Here is a 12,752-nt window from a genome sequence, read left to right as displayed (position 1 = left end):
GTAGTAGCAATTGCACGACGAAGCCGGGATATGTACGGTTCACAAGGGGCAGCGACAACAGAAATGTCGGTGATCATCTACAGGATCGATCTCGGTCCATAATTAAAACCATCAGATTGTAATTGCCTCGCTTTTATTACATCTAGTCAATGTCTACTTCACATCCATTGTCAACCCCATCCCTCTATTAGCTCAGTATCCTGCAACGCCACCATTCCAGTATATCAAAATAGAAGTTAAGACACGAGAGAAGCGTAGACCAACCATACCAACCAAGCGAAATAGGTAGCATAAAAGGAAAAAGCAAAAATCCCATTGTGGATTGCTAGACCAGCACACACTCCACATCGTGCGCACTTCGAAGAGCAATGTATGGAAGAACAGAGTTTACGAAGAAAACAGCAGCGGAAAACCCAGGACCACCAGCTGGTTTTCCCGGACTCAAACGCTGCGAGACAGAAGGTGAAAGGAAGGTACACAAGACCTGCGCGCATGGCTTGGCGCCTCCAAAGAATTTGGCCGCTTAAGCTTTACTGCGCTGCAAGATCAACCTGCCGAACCACAATTGATAGATTCGGTGTTTGAGGTGACCAATAATCGAGCCAAGGACAAAATGACGAGTGAATGTATGTGTTCAAATTCGAACAACGAGAGGGGTATACTATTTGTTGTGCAGCTGCTCTTGTGCCAGCATGCATAAGCAGAAAGTACCAAGCGACTTCACTTTGAGCCTGACTGAGGAGATGGCGCAGGCTGTTGAGCAACCGCAGAAGGCCCTAAAGGTGGGATACGATTGAGTGATGGCGACGACATCACTGAATGCGGGCCATTGGTCCCGTGCAATTGGGCCTGCAGCATGGCGTTTTCCCTTTGCCTGCGCTCCTCTTGCTCCGGTGTCATGCATTTGACCGGCGGCGGAATGGGTGCATCAGGTGAGCTTCGGCCCATTAGTTTAGGACTCGGCTCGAGCTTCTGAATCGGAGGAAGGACTGGAGCTCCAGTGACGCTGCCAGATGTCATAGGTCGGGGTGACTGCTTGGTCGGACTGATTCCCGAAAGAGGCACACCGTGGGAACTTTGTGGAGGAGAGGAGCGAGTTGCAGTTGGTGTGGCCATGAAAGATGGACGCCCGTTATGCAGGGAAGAGAAGGAAGAATGATTGCCCGTATTTGGACGGGGGGTTTGATGTTGAGCGTACGGCGTCCATGGGGCTGAGTGATCTGTCGAAGCTACAGGTGGAAACCCCGCAAGAGGACCAACATCTCGGTTTCCTTGAGTTGGGGACATAGATGGCCGGTTTTGAATGGGTGAAGGCAGAGTGGGACTCTGCGTAGAGTGAGAGGACGACGGTCGCCGCGCCGGAAACGACCCGCCGCTGAAGGACTCACGAGAATGGGGCGGTAAATGCATTGCTTGATGGATGGATGGCAGTTTCGGAATCTGATCCTTGGATGACGGAGTATGTCCATTCAAGCCCTTTGATGGAGAGAAAGGAGCTCGAGGAGGGCTGAATGATGTGGTGTGGGCGGACTGAGGCCTGCGCTCGGGGGACAGAGGAGGGAAGGAGACGGCTTGAGGGGGGTTTTGTAAGGGAACGGAAGGCATGGAAGGAGGTTGCTTTTGAGGGGACCCAGTAAGAGGCAACTGGAAGGTATGCTGAGCGGTTTTGATGGACGATATGGGACTTTGTTCCGGATCTGGGACTTTAATCTTGGTATCTCCGTCTGGCGCAGCTGAGGACGGCGAGGTCGACGAGCCGACGCGGAATTTCAACGGTGGAAGTTTGGGCAACTTCGCTTCCTCTTCGCGCCGTTTACAGTCATTGCAAACGAAGTGGAAATCCTCTCGTTCGGCTTCACTCTTGGGGATACCGAGACACTTGCTGTGCTGCCATACGTTGCAGGATTCGCATGCAACACTGTGAGAGCCATCATCCTACTGAAAATTAGTACACTTGCCATAGGGATCTAAAGATACGATCATGCCCTACCAAATTCTGACCATGAACACCGCAGCCTGAGCAGTCGAAGATCCATTGATCCTCCTGCGAAAGGTCTTCCAAATTCTTGCGGTACTTCTCCATTTCCGCTTGAAGATGTCTCTCAGAGGCTCTGCTCTCACCCCGTGCAACCTTCTCCTGCTCTTCTTTGATGCGCTGAAGCTCGCTTTCGTGTAGTATCCGCTTCCTCTCGCGATCTTTAGTACGCTGTTCCCGGGTCATGATGCGCGAACGTCTTTCCGCCTCCAGCTTCTTCACTCTTTCTTCCTCTTTGCGGGCTGCGGCTAGTTCGGTTTCTCGTTTACGTGCTGCTTCAGCGGCCTCACGCTCCTGTCGCTCTTTCTCAGCCTTTCCGGCAATCCGACTGGATCGTTTAGCCCCAGCGAGCAGCTGCATGTTGAAAAGCTCCTTCTCGCGCTTCTGTTTCTGTCTCTCTTGTGCCTCCTCTTCCTTCTCAATAATGGGCATGACTTGTTCATCGATCCTATCCCTCAGGATCTTTTCATCGGGGTCCCTTGTCTTCCTTATGGACTCGAGGAACTGCTTGTAATCGTCTAGTGTAATGGCAATGCATTCCCACGTCATCGCTTGCAGAGGATCCTCTGAGGCGTCGCCGTTCACAACATTATCTTCCTCATCAGACTCTTCAATGGGATCGGCGCCTGTTACTCGTCTTCGTTTGGAGGCTCTCATGGCACGGGCGCTCTTTCTCCTCGACTTCGACTTCGCCGGTTTCGGAGGCGGAATAGGGGGGTCGGTGCGGCGATAGAGCCTGTTATCATCGAGAATATAGTAGTAACGGCCTTCACGATCGTAGCCTACTTCTTCGATACGCTAGCAGAAGGTCAGTAAGGATAATAGGAATCCAGGGGTGTGTCACGTAAAACCCACCCACTCCGTCTGATCCGATTCCCTTTGCTCCGGCATCTTCTCGCGGATGCGATCGGGATTCCAGAAGGTCCAAATAGACAGCTGGTGCAAGACGCGCAATTTCAAGAAAACATCAAAGTCCAAGAATCTCTTCGGAACCTCCTCGTATCCGAAAGGGTTAGGAATGTGTGGTGCTTTCGCATTGTACTGACGTCGCGTGTACTCATCGAAGTTATCAAAACTATCAGCAAGAGCATCCTATTAGCATAGCTACAGTTATGGCCAGAATAACGGTGCACGTACGTGAGGCCCCGATGCGACGACACCCATTTCAAGAGACAGAGACCAATCTCCAGTAATTTCTCGGAAGGGGTAGGCTTTAGGCACTCAGTTTCCAGATCCTATAAGCAGAATATCGGAGTAAATTATTAGCATTGATTGAACGCGCCCAAACGTAAAAGAAAACTGGAGGTGTTGGGTTTGCACTGCGAACCTCAATCCCAAAATCCTCGTCAATCTTCATAACTTTCCCAAATATGGCAATGTATTGCATTAGGCTTGCAAACTCCCAGCAGTTTCGAAGCTTCTGGAGTAAACCCGGCTCCTCAGGTGGCTGCTCTGGGGCAGTGTCCACCTCGGAGCGGGTGCGCTTTCGCGATACCATGAAGGCGGATATAGACCATTAAAGGCGCCGCGGCGCAGGACAAGATTCGACCACTGCGGCGGATCTGCGGCGGGGGCGGGAGTTCTGTGAAGGATGAGTATCGCAGCGTATATGCAACAGAAGAACGAGCACAGGTGCCTCTACCAAATGGCAGAATGAGTGGGTATCGACGTGATCGACAGCGGCGTGAAGACAGGAAATCGTTCGCCAGGGCGGGCGTGTCGGGCTGGGCAGAAGAGATGAGCTCACAGAATCGCCGGGCGGCGCGTCGAGACCCCAGTCAGGTGACTTCCATCCGCCGATTGGGTCGATCCCGTGCCGATAAGCCTTGCGCTTTCGATGCGATCCGATTTCTCACATTTTACCAAGGCCTCGTGGAGACTATTTTAGATGATGATACAGGCTCATATTATGAAGTCAAGGAGAGAATGTCTTATGATAATGATAATTTGCCTCTGCATGTAATCAGGTCACCAGCAAATGAAACTTAAGCAACAAGCAGAATCAGCACCATCCAACGAAACATAAAACTAGATCTTGGTATCTCGCTCAAAGAGGGTCTATCTCACTCAGATGGAGGATGGGGAATGGGGAACATAGAGGACAAGCAAAATGCACACAGAAAAATAGCGCCAGCCGTATCCCACGCCACCGCACAGCCATACCACTATGGCCGAAGGGGAACGAAGTGTTGGACGAATGAAAAATAGGGGTAAATAGAAAGCAGAAAGAAAGCCACAGTAAAAGCCAGGGATAGGGAAGAAAGAATAGATAATCAGCAAAACAACAGAACCTTTCAAACCATAACAAGACAGAAACCCCCAAGCCCAGTGCTCCCATACCCGCCATGTCTTCTCTTTTTCTCTCTGTTGATTTTGTGCAACTTCCCTGAGATCGCGTCATTGCATTGCCATTCCACACAGTTTGCGCCTTGTATTCCGTGTTTCGCCTAAAGCCCGCCCCATGCATGTCGTAAGGTTGTCAAATATATCAAGTAAACCAGAAGGAAAACAAATGCTTTTGAACTTTTTACATCGCAACACCAGGTGCGCCATCGGAGACGTTATCCGAAAGGTTGATGAGAAGCTGTGCCAAGCAGCGCTTAGTGGCGGCGTCGTCGCGGAGTACGGAGGAGAATGTCGCATCGCGCAAAGGTTCGGGAAGGCATTGACGCAACGCCTCTCGCGCCCTGCTGTTATCACTCAAGCTACAGAAGTCAGCATTTGAAGGAGAACCAAACCGACTTAGGCGATACAAGGAAAATTGCAGGACTCACCGAAGGAAGCAGCGCACTACATGCTTGAGAAGCCGTACTGTCTGTTGCTCAACAAGTTGAGTAACCATATTACTCAGAACGGTTCCAACTGCATAGAACCTCTCATACGTTGCGCAAATATACGCGAGGCCGATGTCGTCGAGGAGAATCTTCTGCACGATGAAAATTGCAACGGTCTTGCTAAGTTCTGAGCCGGTCTCCATAATTCGTAGGCAAAGAGGGATGATCTCTGTGGTAAGGAGGAAGTTGATGACATCGGATGAGTCATTCTTGACCAACGCTCCGATTACGCCGAGCGAGGTGAGGCGGAGATACTCGAAGGGCCGCGACTTTGACGTTGTGTTGAGGAAAGGATAGAGAAACAGAGGAATGTGAGCTGTTGCGAAAGAGATTTTGTTAGTCAAAGCATATACTACTTGGAAACGAAGGGTGGGGTGGATGGCTCCTGGGTGACGGCTGCGTACCATTTAGAAATAAGGTGCGAGTCTCGTTGTGGGAAGCCACACACTGCAAGAGAGCAAGCGCATTGCAAACTCGATTTGATGCAGCCGCAGTCAGTTGCGAAGGGTTCAACAACGGGTATACAGAGATGATTTCCTGGAGTAAAGCGGTCATGACGCCTGAAAAAACGCCCGTTAGTCGCCACCAACAAAGCCGATCAAAGGGGGGTTTCCGTACCGAAAGAGTGCCAGATAACCAACGCAAGTTCCGGCACTTGCTCTCTCTTCTTGCTAAGCTCCATGAGAGCTGCTTCTCTGCGACTCGGATCGAGGAGTTCTGCGACCCAGATGAAAACTTTCCGATTCTCATCACTGATGCCACCATCCATCACGGACACCGCACCGGGCAAAGCACCATCCCCACCAATGCCCCCTGCACCAGCCCCTTGAGCGGAATTACCGGCACCGGCGTTCCCAGCCATGGCTATGCGAGTATAGTGTTGTTGTTGAGCAGCTGCAGCGGCGGCTGCAGCCGCCTGGACTTGGGCATGCTGTTGGGCGACCAACGAAGAATGCGGTTGCTGAGCCTGGTGCGGGTGGGTTTGATGATGCTGCTGCTGCTGTTGCTGCAGCCAGGACGGATCAGCCTGCGGATACTGGTGCTGGTGGGAAAAGACGTGCTGAGTCTGCGTTTGAAGCATGGCGGGCCAGCGAAGAATCGGAGCTCAACGGGACTCGTAATCCTCAGGAGGGAAGACTTGACAGCCCTGGATAATCGGGGAAAAGCCGGACGAGGGCAAAATGAACTATGATGCTGAGTAGGTATTGTCAGGATCGTATACTCGATAGTAGCCTCATGGATAAGGGTTTTCGAATACAAGAGTTGAGAGTTGTGGGGGGGTTGTGACGAGGGCGTGGGAATGACAGCGGGATTGAAGGACAGGCGAGCGTGAAATGATGGATGGATGGCTTGGGACTACGGGAGGCGGGGAGTCGCAGGTTCCGCCCGGGCAGTTTGTGCCGTCGACAAGGTGCCGAGCTTCACTCTCTGGACCCTGTCGGACTCGAACCGCTTCGATCGGAACAACTTGATCGCGTGGATCGGTAACACGAATCGATTCACATTTTCTATCCCTTCAGTTTGCCCTTATTACCAGATCGGTGGAGCCGAATCTAAGTATGATGACAACTCCTTCCACCTCTGTCTTGGGTTGGCATGCTGGCCGTTGATGGCCGCCTTGCAGCTGCAGTTATTGGAAGAACGCACGAGTTGCTCCGGCAGGTGCATGATTATCAAGAATCAGCTCTTGATTAAGGGGTGCGCTGACACTGGATCTCTCGAAAGTTGCGACTTTTGCTCTAATCCTTCATACACCTGTAGCTATCCCCGCGTCGGCCTTCAAGGAACGTGATTGAGGGGGCATTTGCAGCTCTGGATATGTAGAACTCCTGTTTTCAGCCCTCACCGTTTCTGGGCCGAGATGCTCTTTACTTCTAACTTTCTGATACTTGATGTACGATGTAGGTAGGCAATAATGTTTATTAATATGTACAATACTGTTCTTTGTCAATCTATATTGAGAATCTTATCTACAGCACAATATCCTTCCGCGTCTTTCAATTAAGAGATGGGAAAGAGACAGAAGCAGGGACGGAGAACAAAGGCGAAGAGACAAAGAAAAGGGATAAGAGCAGATACAGTCAAGGGCATTAAAACATGGATACATGTCTCATCATCGTACATTGCAGATCTTTCGAACACGAAAGAAGAAACCATCACACGTCAATCATAAACCATGGATAACGCCAGTTCATGCAAAATCGTTCAAATAAAGTCTGACAACGGAATCAACATTCAGTAATTCGTTGTCTTTCGGTAAGTCGTTCTTTTTCGTTAATTGAAATCATAAAATCATCATCTTCGTGAGCGCGTGCGCGATCGTCTAGTTCTTCTGGTGTCTCTCGTCCGCCGATCATCTGTCACAACGCTTCCTGCAAAACTATTAGCATCATCGATTTTGTTTGATCAAAAGAGCAACAAGAGATCACTTACCATCATTGGTGTAGTAGTCAGAGGAGTAGTAACTGTAGTAGGTGCTCGGGTACGTGTAATCGGTCTTCTCGTCTGCGTCGCGATGGTCTCTGCGCCTCTTCAACCCTAGACACAGCGCAATCGCACCCAGGACGATCCCAATTGTCGCCAACGCACCCATTCCAGACTCCTTCTTTTTACCGCCACCTGCTGTTGAGGGAGCCGGTCGACTGCCGAACCAGGTGCGCTGCTCAGGTCTGGCTCCGGAAGAACTATGGTGGTGACGACGACGTTCTTCGACGTAAGTTGTTTCCCTCCGCTTCCTGCCACCACCGAGACCAAGACAAGCAAGAACGGAATCGAGTGCTCCACGGCAGCACATACAAGCGCAGAGAAGCAACAGGAGGAACACGCCAGCAATTGTTCCGATAACAATTCCCGCGATGGCACCGCCGCTGAGTCCCCCGCCAGAGCCCTTCACAACCAATGGCGTGCCGCTTGTGCTAACAGGGGCAGTGAAAGGTTCAGTAGTCGTAGCCGTTTGGGTTACAGTCGATAGCGTTGTTCCGCGCACGGGAGGTGTGGCAGTAGCAGTTGCCCAGATTGACGTGCTTCCCAGGACACATTGATTGTCGGAGCAGACATATGCAGGACCGCAACAATCGCTGCCGCAGACCGTTTCGCCATACTCGGCATTGCAGCTTCCAGTGCTCGTTGTTGCCGAAACGTAGGAGCTCCATGTTGAAGTAAAAGTCGCACGCTCTGTTTCGGTCACGACATACGTGGTGGTGTAGTACTCCCAGCTTCCGGAAGCGACGCACTCAGCTTCGCCATCACTATTGGTGCTGCATGTTTCGCTTGAGCTGCAGCAAAGCTGACTATAGTAACCGCAAGGATTTGAGCAGCGCTTTTCTAAGGTGGCCTCCTCGAGGCTCTCCTCAGGTTCCAATGGCGAGGCTATCGAGAGTTGAAACTGACTTAGTAGGGCCAGTATAGATAAAGTCGACGGGATTATGCGAGACGCATGCATGGCGAGGGAAGAATGTAGGAATTTCCACGACCACGAGGCCAGCCCACGATGCGACCAAAAGCAGTCTTGAATTGCGATCGCTGCTAGGGACAAATTTTGGTTTCCGATGGATGATCCGATATACTAGGTCTTGGTATGACAAGGAGTTATAGAAGGAGAGACAGCGAACGAAAGGAAGCCAAGCAAATAGATGGAATGCAAGAGACCGTCACAGGTAGCTTGCAGAGCAGAGATCGAAAGAATGCATATCAGTTGAGGAGAGAATGTATGGAAGGTTGGAGGAGAGAAGTCGGAGCAGGGTGCCATCCCACGAGCAGCCCGTCCGCTCTTCTTGATCCCAGCCTCCGTCCGGTCGACTTCCCAACCACCGCATTTCCTGCGACGGCCACCACCAATCACTGCGAGGCCGAGTGAATCAGTGATGAAGATAAACTTAGATCATAATTTAAAAAAGGAAATTTCGGAGGCTGGGATGCCCACTTTTCCTGACTCTGCATGTTGCTGCCCCGCTGTGATCCAATGGCAGAGAAGTGGCCGATGATGCCGTTGCTGCCCCTCTCATCACCAATTCTCCCCTCAGTTCCTGACAGCGTCATTGTCTGCACCCAATAGTGTCCGTGGGCGAAAAGTCCGGAACTTGGACAGACCCGGCCTACTGTGCTGTCGGCTCCACCGCCAGATTATCTTTTGTTCCATGGCGAGTCGGTCTAGCAAACCCATTCTCTGATTCGACAGAGTTGCGTCCGTCAGGTACTGACTGCATGGGCCTCCATCCGTCGGCACAAATCAGGCGAATACTGTGTGGTGACTACACCGACGTGTCACCCAACGGAGGGGCCCCATGCTTAGGCAGTGATTTGGCACGGGTGACTGGAAGTGCGCATTGTCCGTGGCCCGACATTCACATCATAAATACTCCGCTACATGGTGAACCCTAAAAATGATGTGGTGGTGAGGCGCCATGGATGTAGCACCCTGGTCGTCAACCTGCATCTCTCTTGTGTATTTCGGAGCAACAAGCTCAGTGTACACACTTCCAAATAGGGAAGCCATCATAATCCGATCATTCAATTTCCTTCATTGTTATTGCTAATCTAGATGCTCTTGTTATATACAGAACGCCACAAAATCATGAGACTCATTATACTGATAGCTGCCTGACTATCGCCCATCATCAATCACTTCATAGATACATTCCGTCATTTGTTTCAGCTACCCAAAGGATGGGCATTCTCAACCGAGGTAGTTGTCGCTTGAGTGTCGCAGTGGTCATTGTTAACTTCGAAAAAATTGTTCACGTCATTTGAGCGAGCGTATGTCCATATCTCATACATGCATATCCACATGAAAATCAAGCTTGGTCGTAGCTTCATAGGAACATCCCGGCAAGTCCAATGATCATGCCAAAGAAAAGGTCCTCAAGACTGGAACTCCGACTGGGCATCGTTCCCCGGTTCTCGTAGACATCAGTACTGTAACTGCCGCAGTAACCAATGCTGAGGCCGTGACATGCCTCCATACTCAGACTAGAGCATGTTGATATAGCTGCAGAAGCTCCTCCATCAGCGCGAGTGACACCTCCCCCTTCTGCAGCCACAGTCACAGCATAGCCTCCTCCGAGTTGCGAAAGGCAACCAGTATACTCGCTCTGACATAGAGAGTAATATGATGTGCAAACACGCGCGTTGGCAAATGATGTCGGAATATTGACAAAGGGATATGCCCCGGCAATTGTAGAGCCCGTGAGAGTCACGCTCGTCCCATCTGTAGTCTGTGTAGCCGTCGCTGTCTGGGGGAATCGGAAGCTGCTGGTTGCTCCTCCCCCCGCGTTTCCGGTTTCTGAGAGCGTGCCCGTACAGCTTGCTCCAGTCGGGCAACAGGCGACGTTGTCAGCGGCGTCGCGGGTGCACCTGCTACCGTCGGCACAGCATATATCCGAATAGCCTAGGTTTGTGCAAGAATCATATCCAGAAGGACAGTTATCGCCCCGTTTCCTTAATAGTTGTAGTACTTCAAAGGCCCTCCGTCCCGAGTCTGCATTGCGGGGTGGATAGAATGGTATAGTGTCAATTGATGGAGCTGGTGTCGTTTCTATCGAAAGGACAGTCGAAGCGAGGAATGCTGCCGAGATCCACCCGAAGAGCTTCATTGTCAAGGCTAGGGCTATAGCGCGCCCTTCAGATATGACAGGACAGAATATCGAAGATATACGTCGGAATATGTCACTACCGCAGCGGGAGACTGTGACCAGTCTAATCGTACGATCTGTTGAGGACCAGTTTTATGCGACGGCTTTGCGGCGGCGATCAACAGATTACTAAAAGCGGTAGAAGTAGATGTCAGTAGTGGTCGATAGCGCTTGCAAGTACACAGTAGCTCAACGGACATGACCCTGGGCGGATAAAAGCACACTTACGTGTTCCTGGAAAACTTCTTCTTGTACTAATTTCTGCCGGGTTCGCCTCACTCGAGCAAGCCGGTTTGGACACCGGAAAGTGTGGGTGATGGATGCTGCATCTTTAGGTTGTTCAGGCAGCGCCGGGTCCACTGCGATCCCCTGCCACAGCAACGGAGCGTCGCCCGTGGCCCCTCAATAACCAGCCACCCGTGCGAGGATGGGACTTGTCCACCTATTTTTGGCTCGCATTGATTGAAATTTTGCACCGTAGCCAGGCAATCACCCGGCACTCCGCCGGTCTCCATAGGCTTTATCACCGAGTGGATAAATACTGCTCCAGCTCCGATCTCAGGGTCTGCTACTAGTACTTCGTCACCAGATGATGTCACTTCACACATGGAGTAACATATCAACTACACCACGTGAATCGTAAGCTTACCTCAGGTCTTTCTAGATCATCATGAAACACTCAGACATACCAAACCTGCTGGCTATACCAGCTCATTCCTTTTCTTGAAAGTGACGTTCACGTGGAATCTTTTACTTCCACGATCGCAAAGCATATGATCGGCCAGGCAATTTGGGAACTAAGCGCCAGACCAGCTAATGCACTAGCCATCCATCTTGCAACAGCTCCTTGAAAGTGTCATCGCAAATTTATTTATCGCATGACAGTTTCAGAATCCTTCCTAAGTAGCTAAAATTATTCTTCGAACTTCGAGACACTTCTAGGTATCTGATATATTCGGTATGTCTTTCTCTACGAGTTCTACTCAGATGCAGATCCCCGTCGTGGACTTTTCGCAGTGGTACAACAGCCCGGATGCCTCCTCTCGTCAACAGGTCGCACATGCACTGGTTAAGGCTTGCCAAGATGTTGGGTTCGTATATATAGTGAACCACTCGCTTCCTGGCTCGGTTTTGGATGAAGCGTTTGACTGGATGAGACGCTTTTTTGAGCTCTCAAGCGAAGACAAGATGCGGGCCCCGCATCCGGAGGGCTGGGCTGTACATCGAGGCTACTCATGGCCCGGTCTTGAAAAGGTTTCTCAAGTCATGAGCACAGGGGATGACGAGGACGCGCGGAAGAAGCTGAGAGAGGTACCCGATGTCAAGGTTTGTTCGATTTCATGTCGCCCCAGTGAGCTATTAGACACAGAAATTCTTCATAATTGTCCCCATCGAGTCTTATATTGAGATTCGGAATGACGTTTGAGCACAGGAAATCTACGATATTGGCAGCGAAGAGAATTCCGTTCAGCCCAACCAGTGGTTACCGGAAGAGACTCTTCCTGGTTACCGGAATTTTATGGTTCAGTTTTACTGGAAGTGCAATAAGGTTGGAAGCGAGATACTACATGCTTTAGCTGCCGGCCTTGACTTGGAAGATGGCTGTTACCTGACGAAGAAGCATTCGGGCCACAACAACCAGCTCCGGTTGCTGCACTATCTACCTGTGCCGGCAGAGGAGTTGGAGACAGAGCGAACCGCCCGATGTCCGGCACATACAGATTGGAGTTCCATAACCATGCTCTTCCAGGATGACTGTGGTGGCCTTGAAGTAGAGGATATTTCTCGGCCCGGCACATTCGTCCCAGCTGCTCCATTGAAACATGCTATCATCATGAACATTGGGGACTTATTGCAAATGTGGAGCAATGGTTTGTCTTTGCCATTCCCCGCGAATCATTAGTAGTAGTGTGAAAACGGCCTTATTCCTAATCGATAATACAGATCGCCTTAGGTCAACCAACCACCGCGTCAGACTGCCACAACTCCCAGATCGATTTGAGGGGCCTAACCGGATGACACGGGAGCGTTACTCAATTCCGTATTTCATGTCCCCTGATCCAGACATGATCATTGAGTGTATTCCGTCATGCATGAGTGAGGCATACCCGGCCAAATATAAGCCAACCACCCAGGCTGAGTACAACAAAATGCGAGCCTCAATGATGTATTAATTGATTTTCAATAACATTTATTATCGGAAGACCATACATGTTTGTTCTTTCACGAGAATTGTACACCAGTAGTTGTTCT

The 12,752-nt window shown here is 50.7% G+C and overlaps 8 protein-coding genes across 8 annotated transcripts; 2 read left to right on the top strand and 6 right to left on the bottom strand.

Moving 5' to 3' along the window:
• Nucleotides 1-720: 720 nt before the first annotated feature.
• On the bottom strand, nt 721-3,533 carry An01g07820 (uncharacterized protein; the record flags this gene model as incomplete). The annotated part of the gene is made up of 5 exons (XM_001389170.3): nt 721-1,935; nt 1,991-2,833; nt 2,891-3,110; nt 3,173-3,270; nt 3,363-3,533. 5 exons carry the CDS (start codon nt 3,531-3,533, stop codon nt 721-723), a joined length of 2,547 nt encoding a protein of 848 aa, XP_001389207.1.
• Nucleotides 3,534-4,562: 1,029 nt separating this feature from the next.
• On the bottom strand, nt 4,563-5,638 carry An01g07810 (uncharacterized protein; the record flags this gene model as incomplete). Its single annotated transcript, XM_001389169.3, has 4 exons — nt 4,563-4,740; nt 4,810-5,185; nt 5,274-5,429; nt 5,488-5,638. The coding sequence occupies 4 exons, from the start codon at nt 5,636-5,638 to the stop codon at nt 4,563-4,565; spliced, it is 861 nt and encodes a 286-aa protein (XP_001389206.3).
• A 576-nt stretch (nt 5,639-6,214) lies between these two features.
• On the top strand, nt 6,215-6,963 carry An01g07800 (hypothetical protein; the record flags this gene model as incomplete). Its single annotated transcript, XM_059749591.1, has 3 exons — nt 6,215-6,567; nt 6,694-6,774; nt 6,876-6,963. 3 exons carry the CDS (start codon nt 6,215-6,217, stop codon nt 6,961-6,963), a joined length of 522 nt encoding a protein of 173 aa, XP_059603239.1.
• Nucleotides 6,964-7,294: 331 nt separating this feature from the next.
• On the bottom strand, nt 7,295-8,907 carry An01g07790 (hypothetical protein [putative sequencing error]; the record flags this gene model as incomplete). Its single annotated transcript, XM_059749585.1, is given in 2 exon segments — nt 7,295-8,709; nt 8,802-8,907. Coding segments are annotated over 2 exon segments (1,521 nt in total).
• Nucleotides 8,908-8,963: 56 nt separating this feature from the next.
• On the bottom strand, nt 8,964-9,364 carry An01g07780 (uncharacterized protein; the record flags this gene model as incomplete). Its single annotated transcript, XM_059749579.1, has 2 exons — nt 8,964-9,068; nt 9,236-9,364. 2 exons carry the CDS (start codon nt 9,362-9,364, stop codon nt 8,964-8,966), a joined length of 234 nt encoding a protein of 77 aa, XP_059603237.1.
• Nucleotides 9,365-9,680: 316 nt separating this feature from the next.
• An01g07770 (uncharacterized protein) lies at nt 9,681-10,460 on the bottom strand (the record flags this gene model as incomplete). Its single annotated transcript, XM_001389165.3, has 1 exon — nt 9,681-10,460. The coding sequence occupies one exon, from the start codon at nt 10,458-10,460 to the stop codon at nt 9,681-9,683; it is 780 nt and encodes a 259-aa protein (XP_001389202.3).
• Nucleotides 10,461-10,774: 314 nt separating this feature from the next.
• Nucleotides 10,775-11,107, bottom strand: An01g07765 (hypothetical protein; the record flags this gene model as incomplete). The annotated part of the gene is made up of 1 exon (XM_059749569.1): nt 10,775-11,107. The coding sequence occupies one exon, from the start codon at nt 11,105-11,107 to the stop codon at nt 10,775-10,777; it is 333 nt and encodes a 110-aa protein (XP_059603236.1).
• A 379-nt stretch (nt 11,108-11,486) lies between these two features.
• An01g07760 (uncharacterized protein) lies at nt 11,487-12,673 on the top strand (the record flags this gene model as incomplete). Its single annotated transcript, XM_059749562.1, has 3 exons — nt 11,487-11,810; nt 11,926-12,370; nt 12,444-12,673. The coding sequence occupies 3 exons, from the start codon at nt 11,487-11,489 to the stop codon at nt 12,671-12,673; spliced, it is 999 nt and encodes a 332-aa protein (XP_059603235.1).
• Nucleotides 12,674-12,752: the final 79 nt, after the last annotated feature.

Source organism: Aspergillus niger (genome assembly GCF_000002855.4).
Source record: "Aspergillus niger supercontig An01".
NCBI classification, from domain to species: domain Eukaryota; kingdom Fungi; phylum Ascomycota; class Eurotiomycetes; order Eurotiales; family Aspergillaceae; genus Aspergillus; species Aspergillus niger.
The sequence above is the reverse complement of the archived record's forward strand: the minus strand, read 5'-3'. Positions and strand labels throughout refer to the sequence as shown.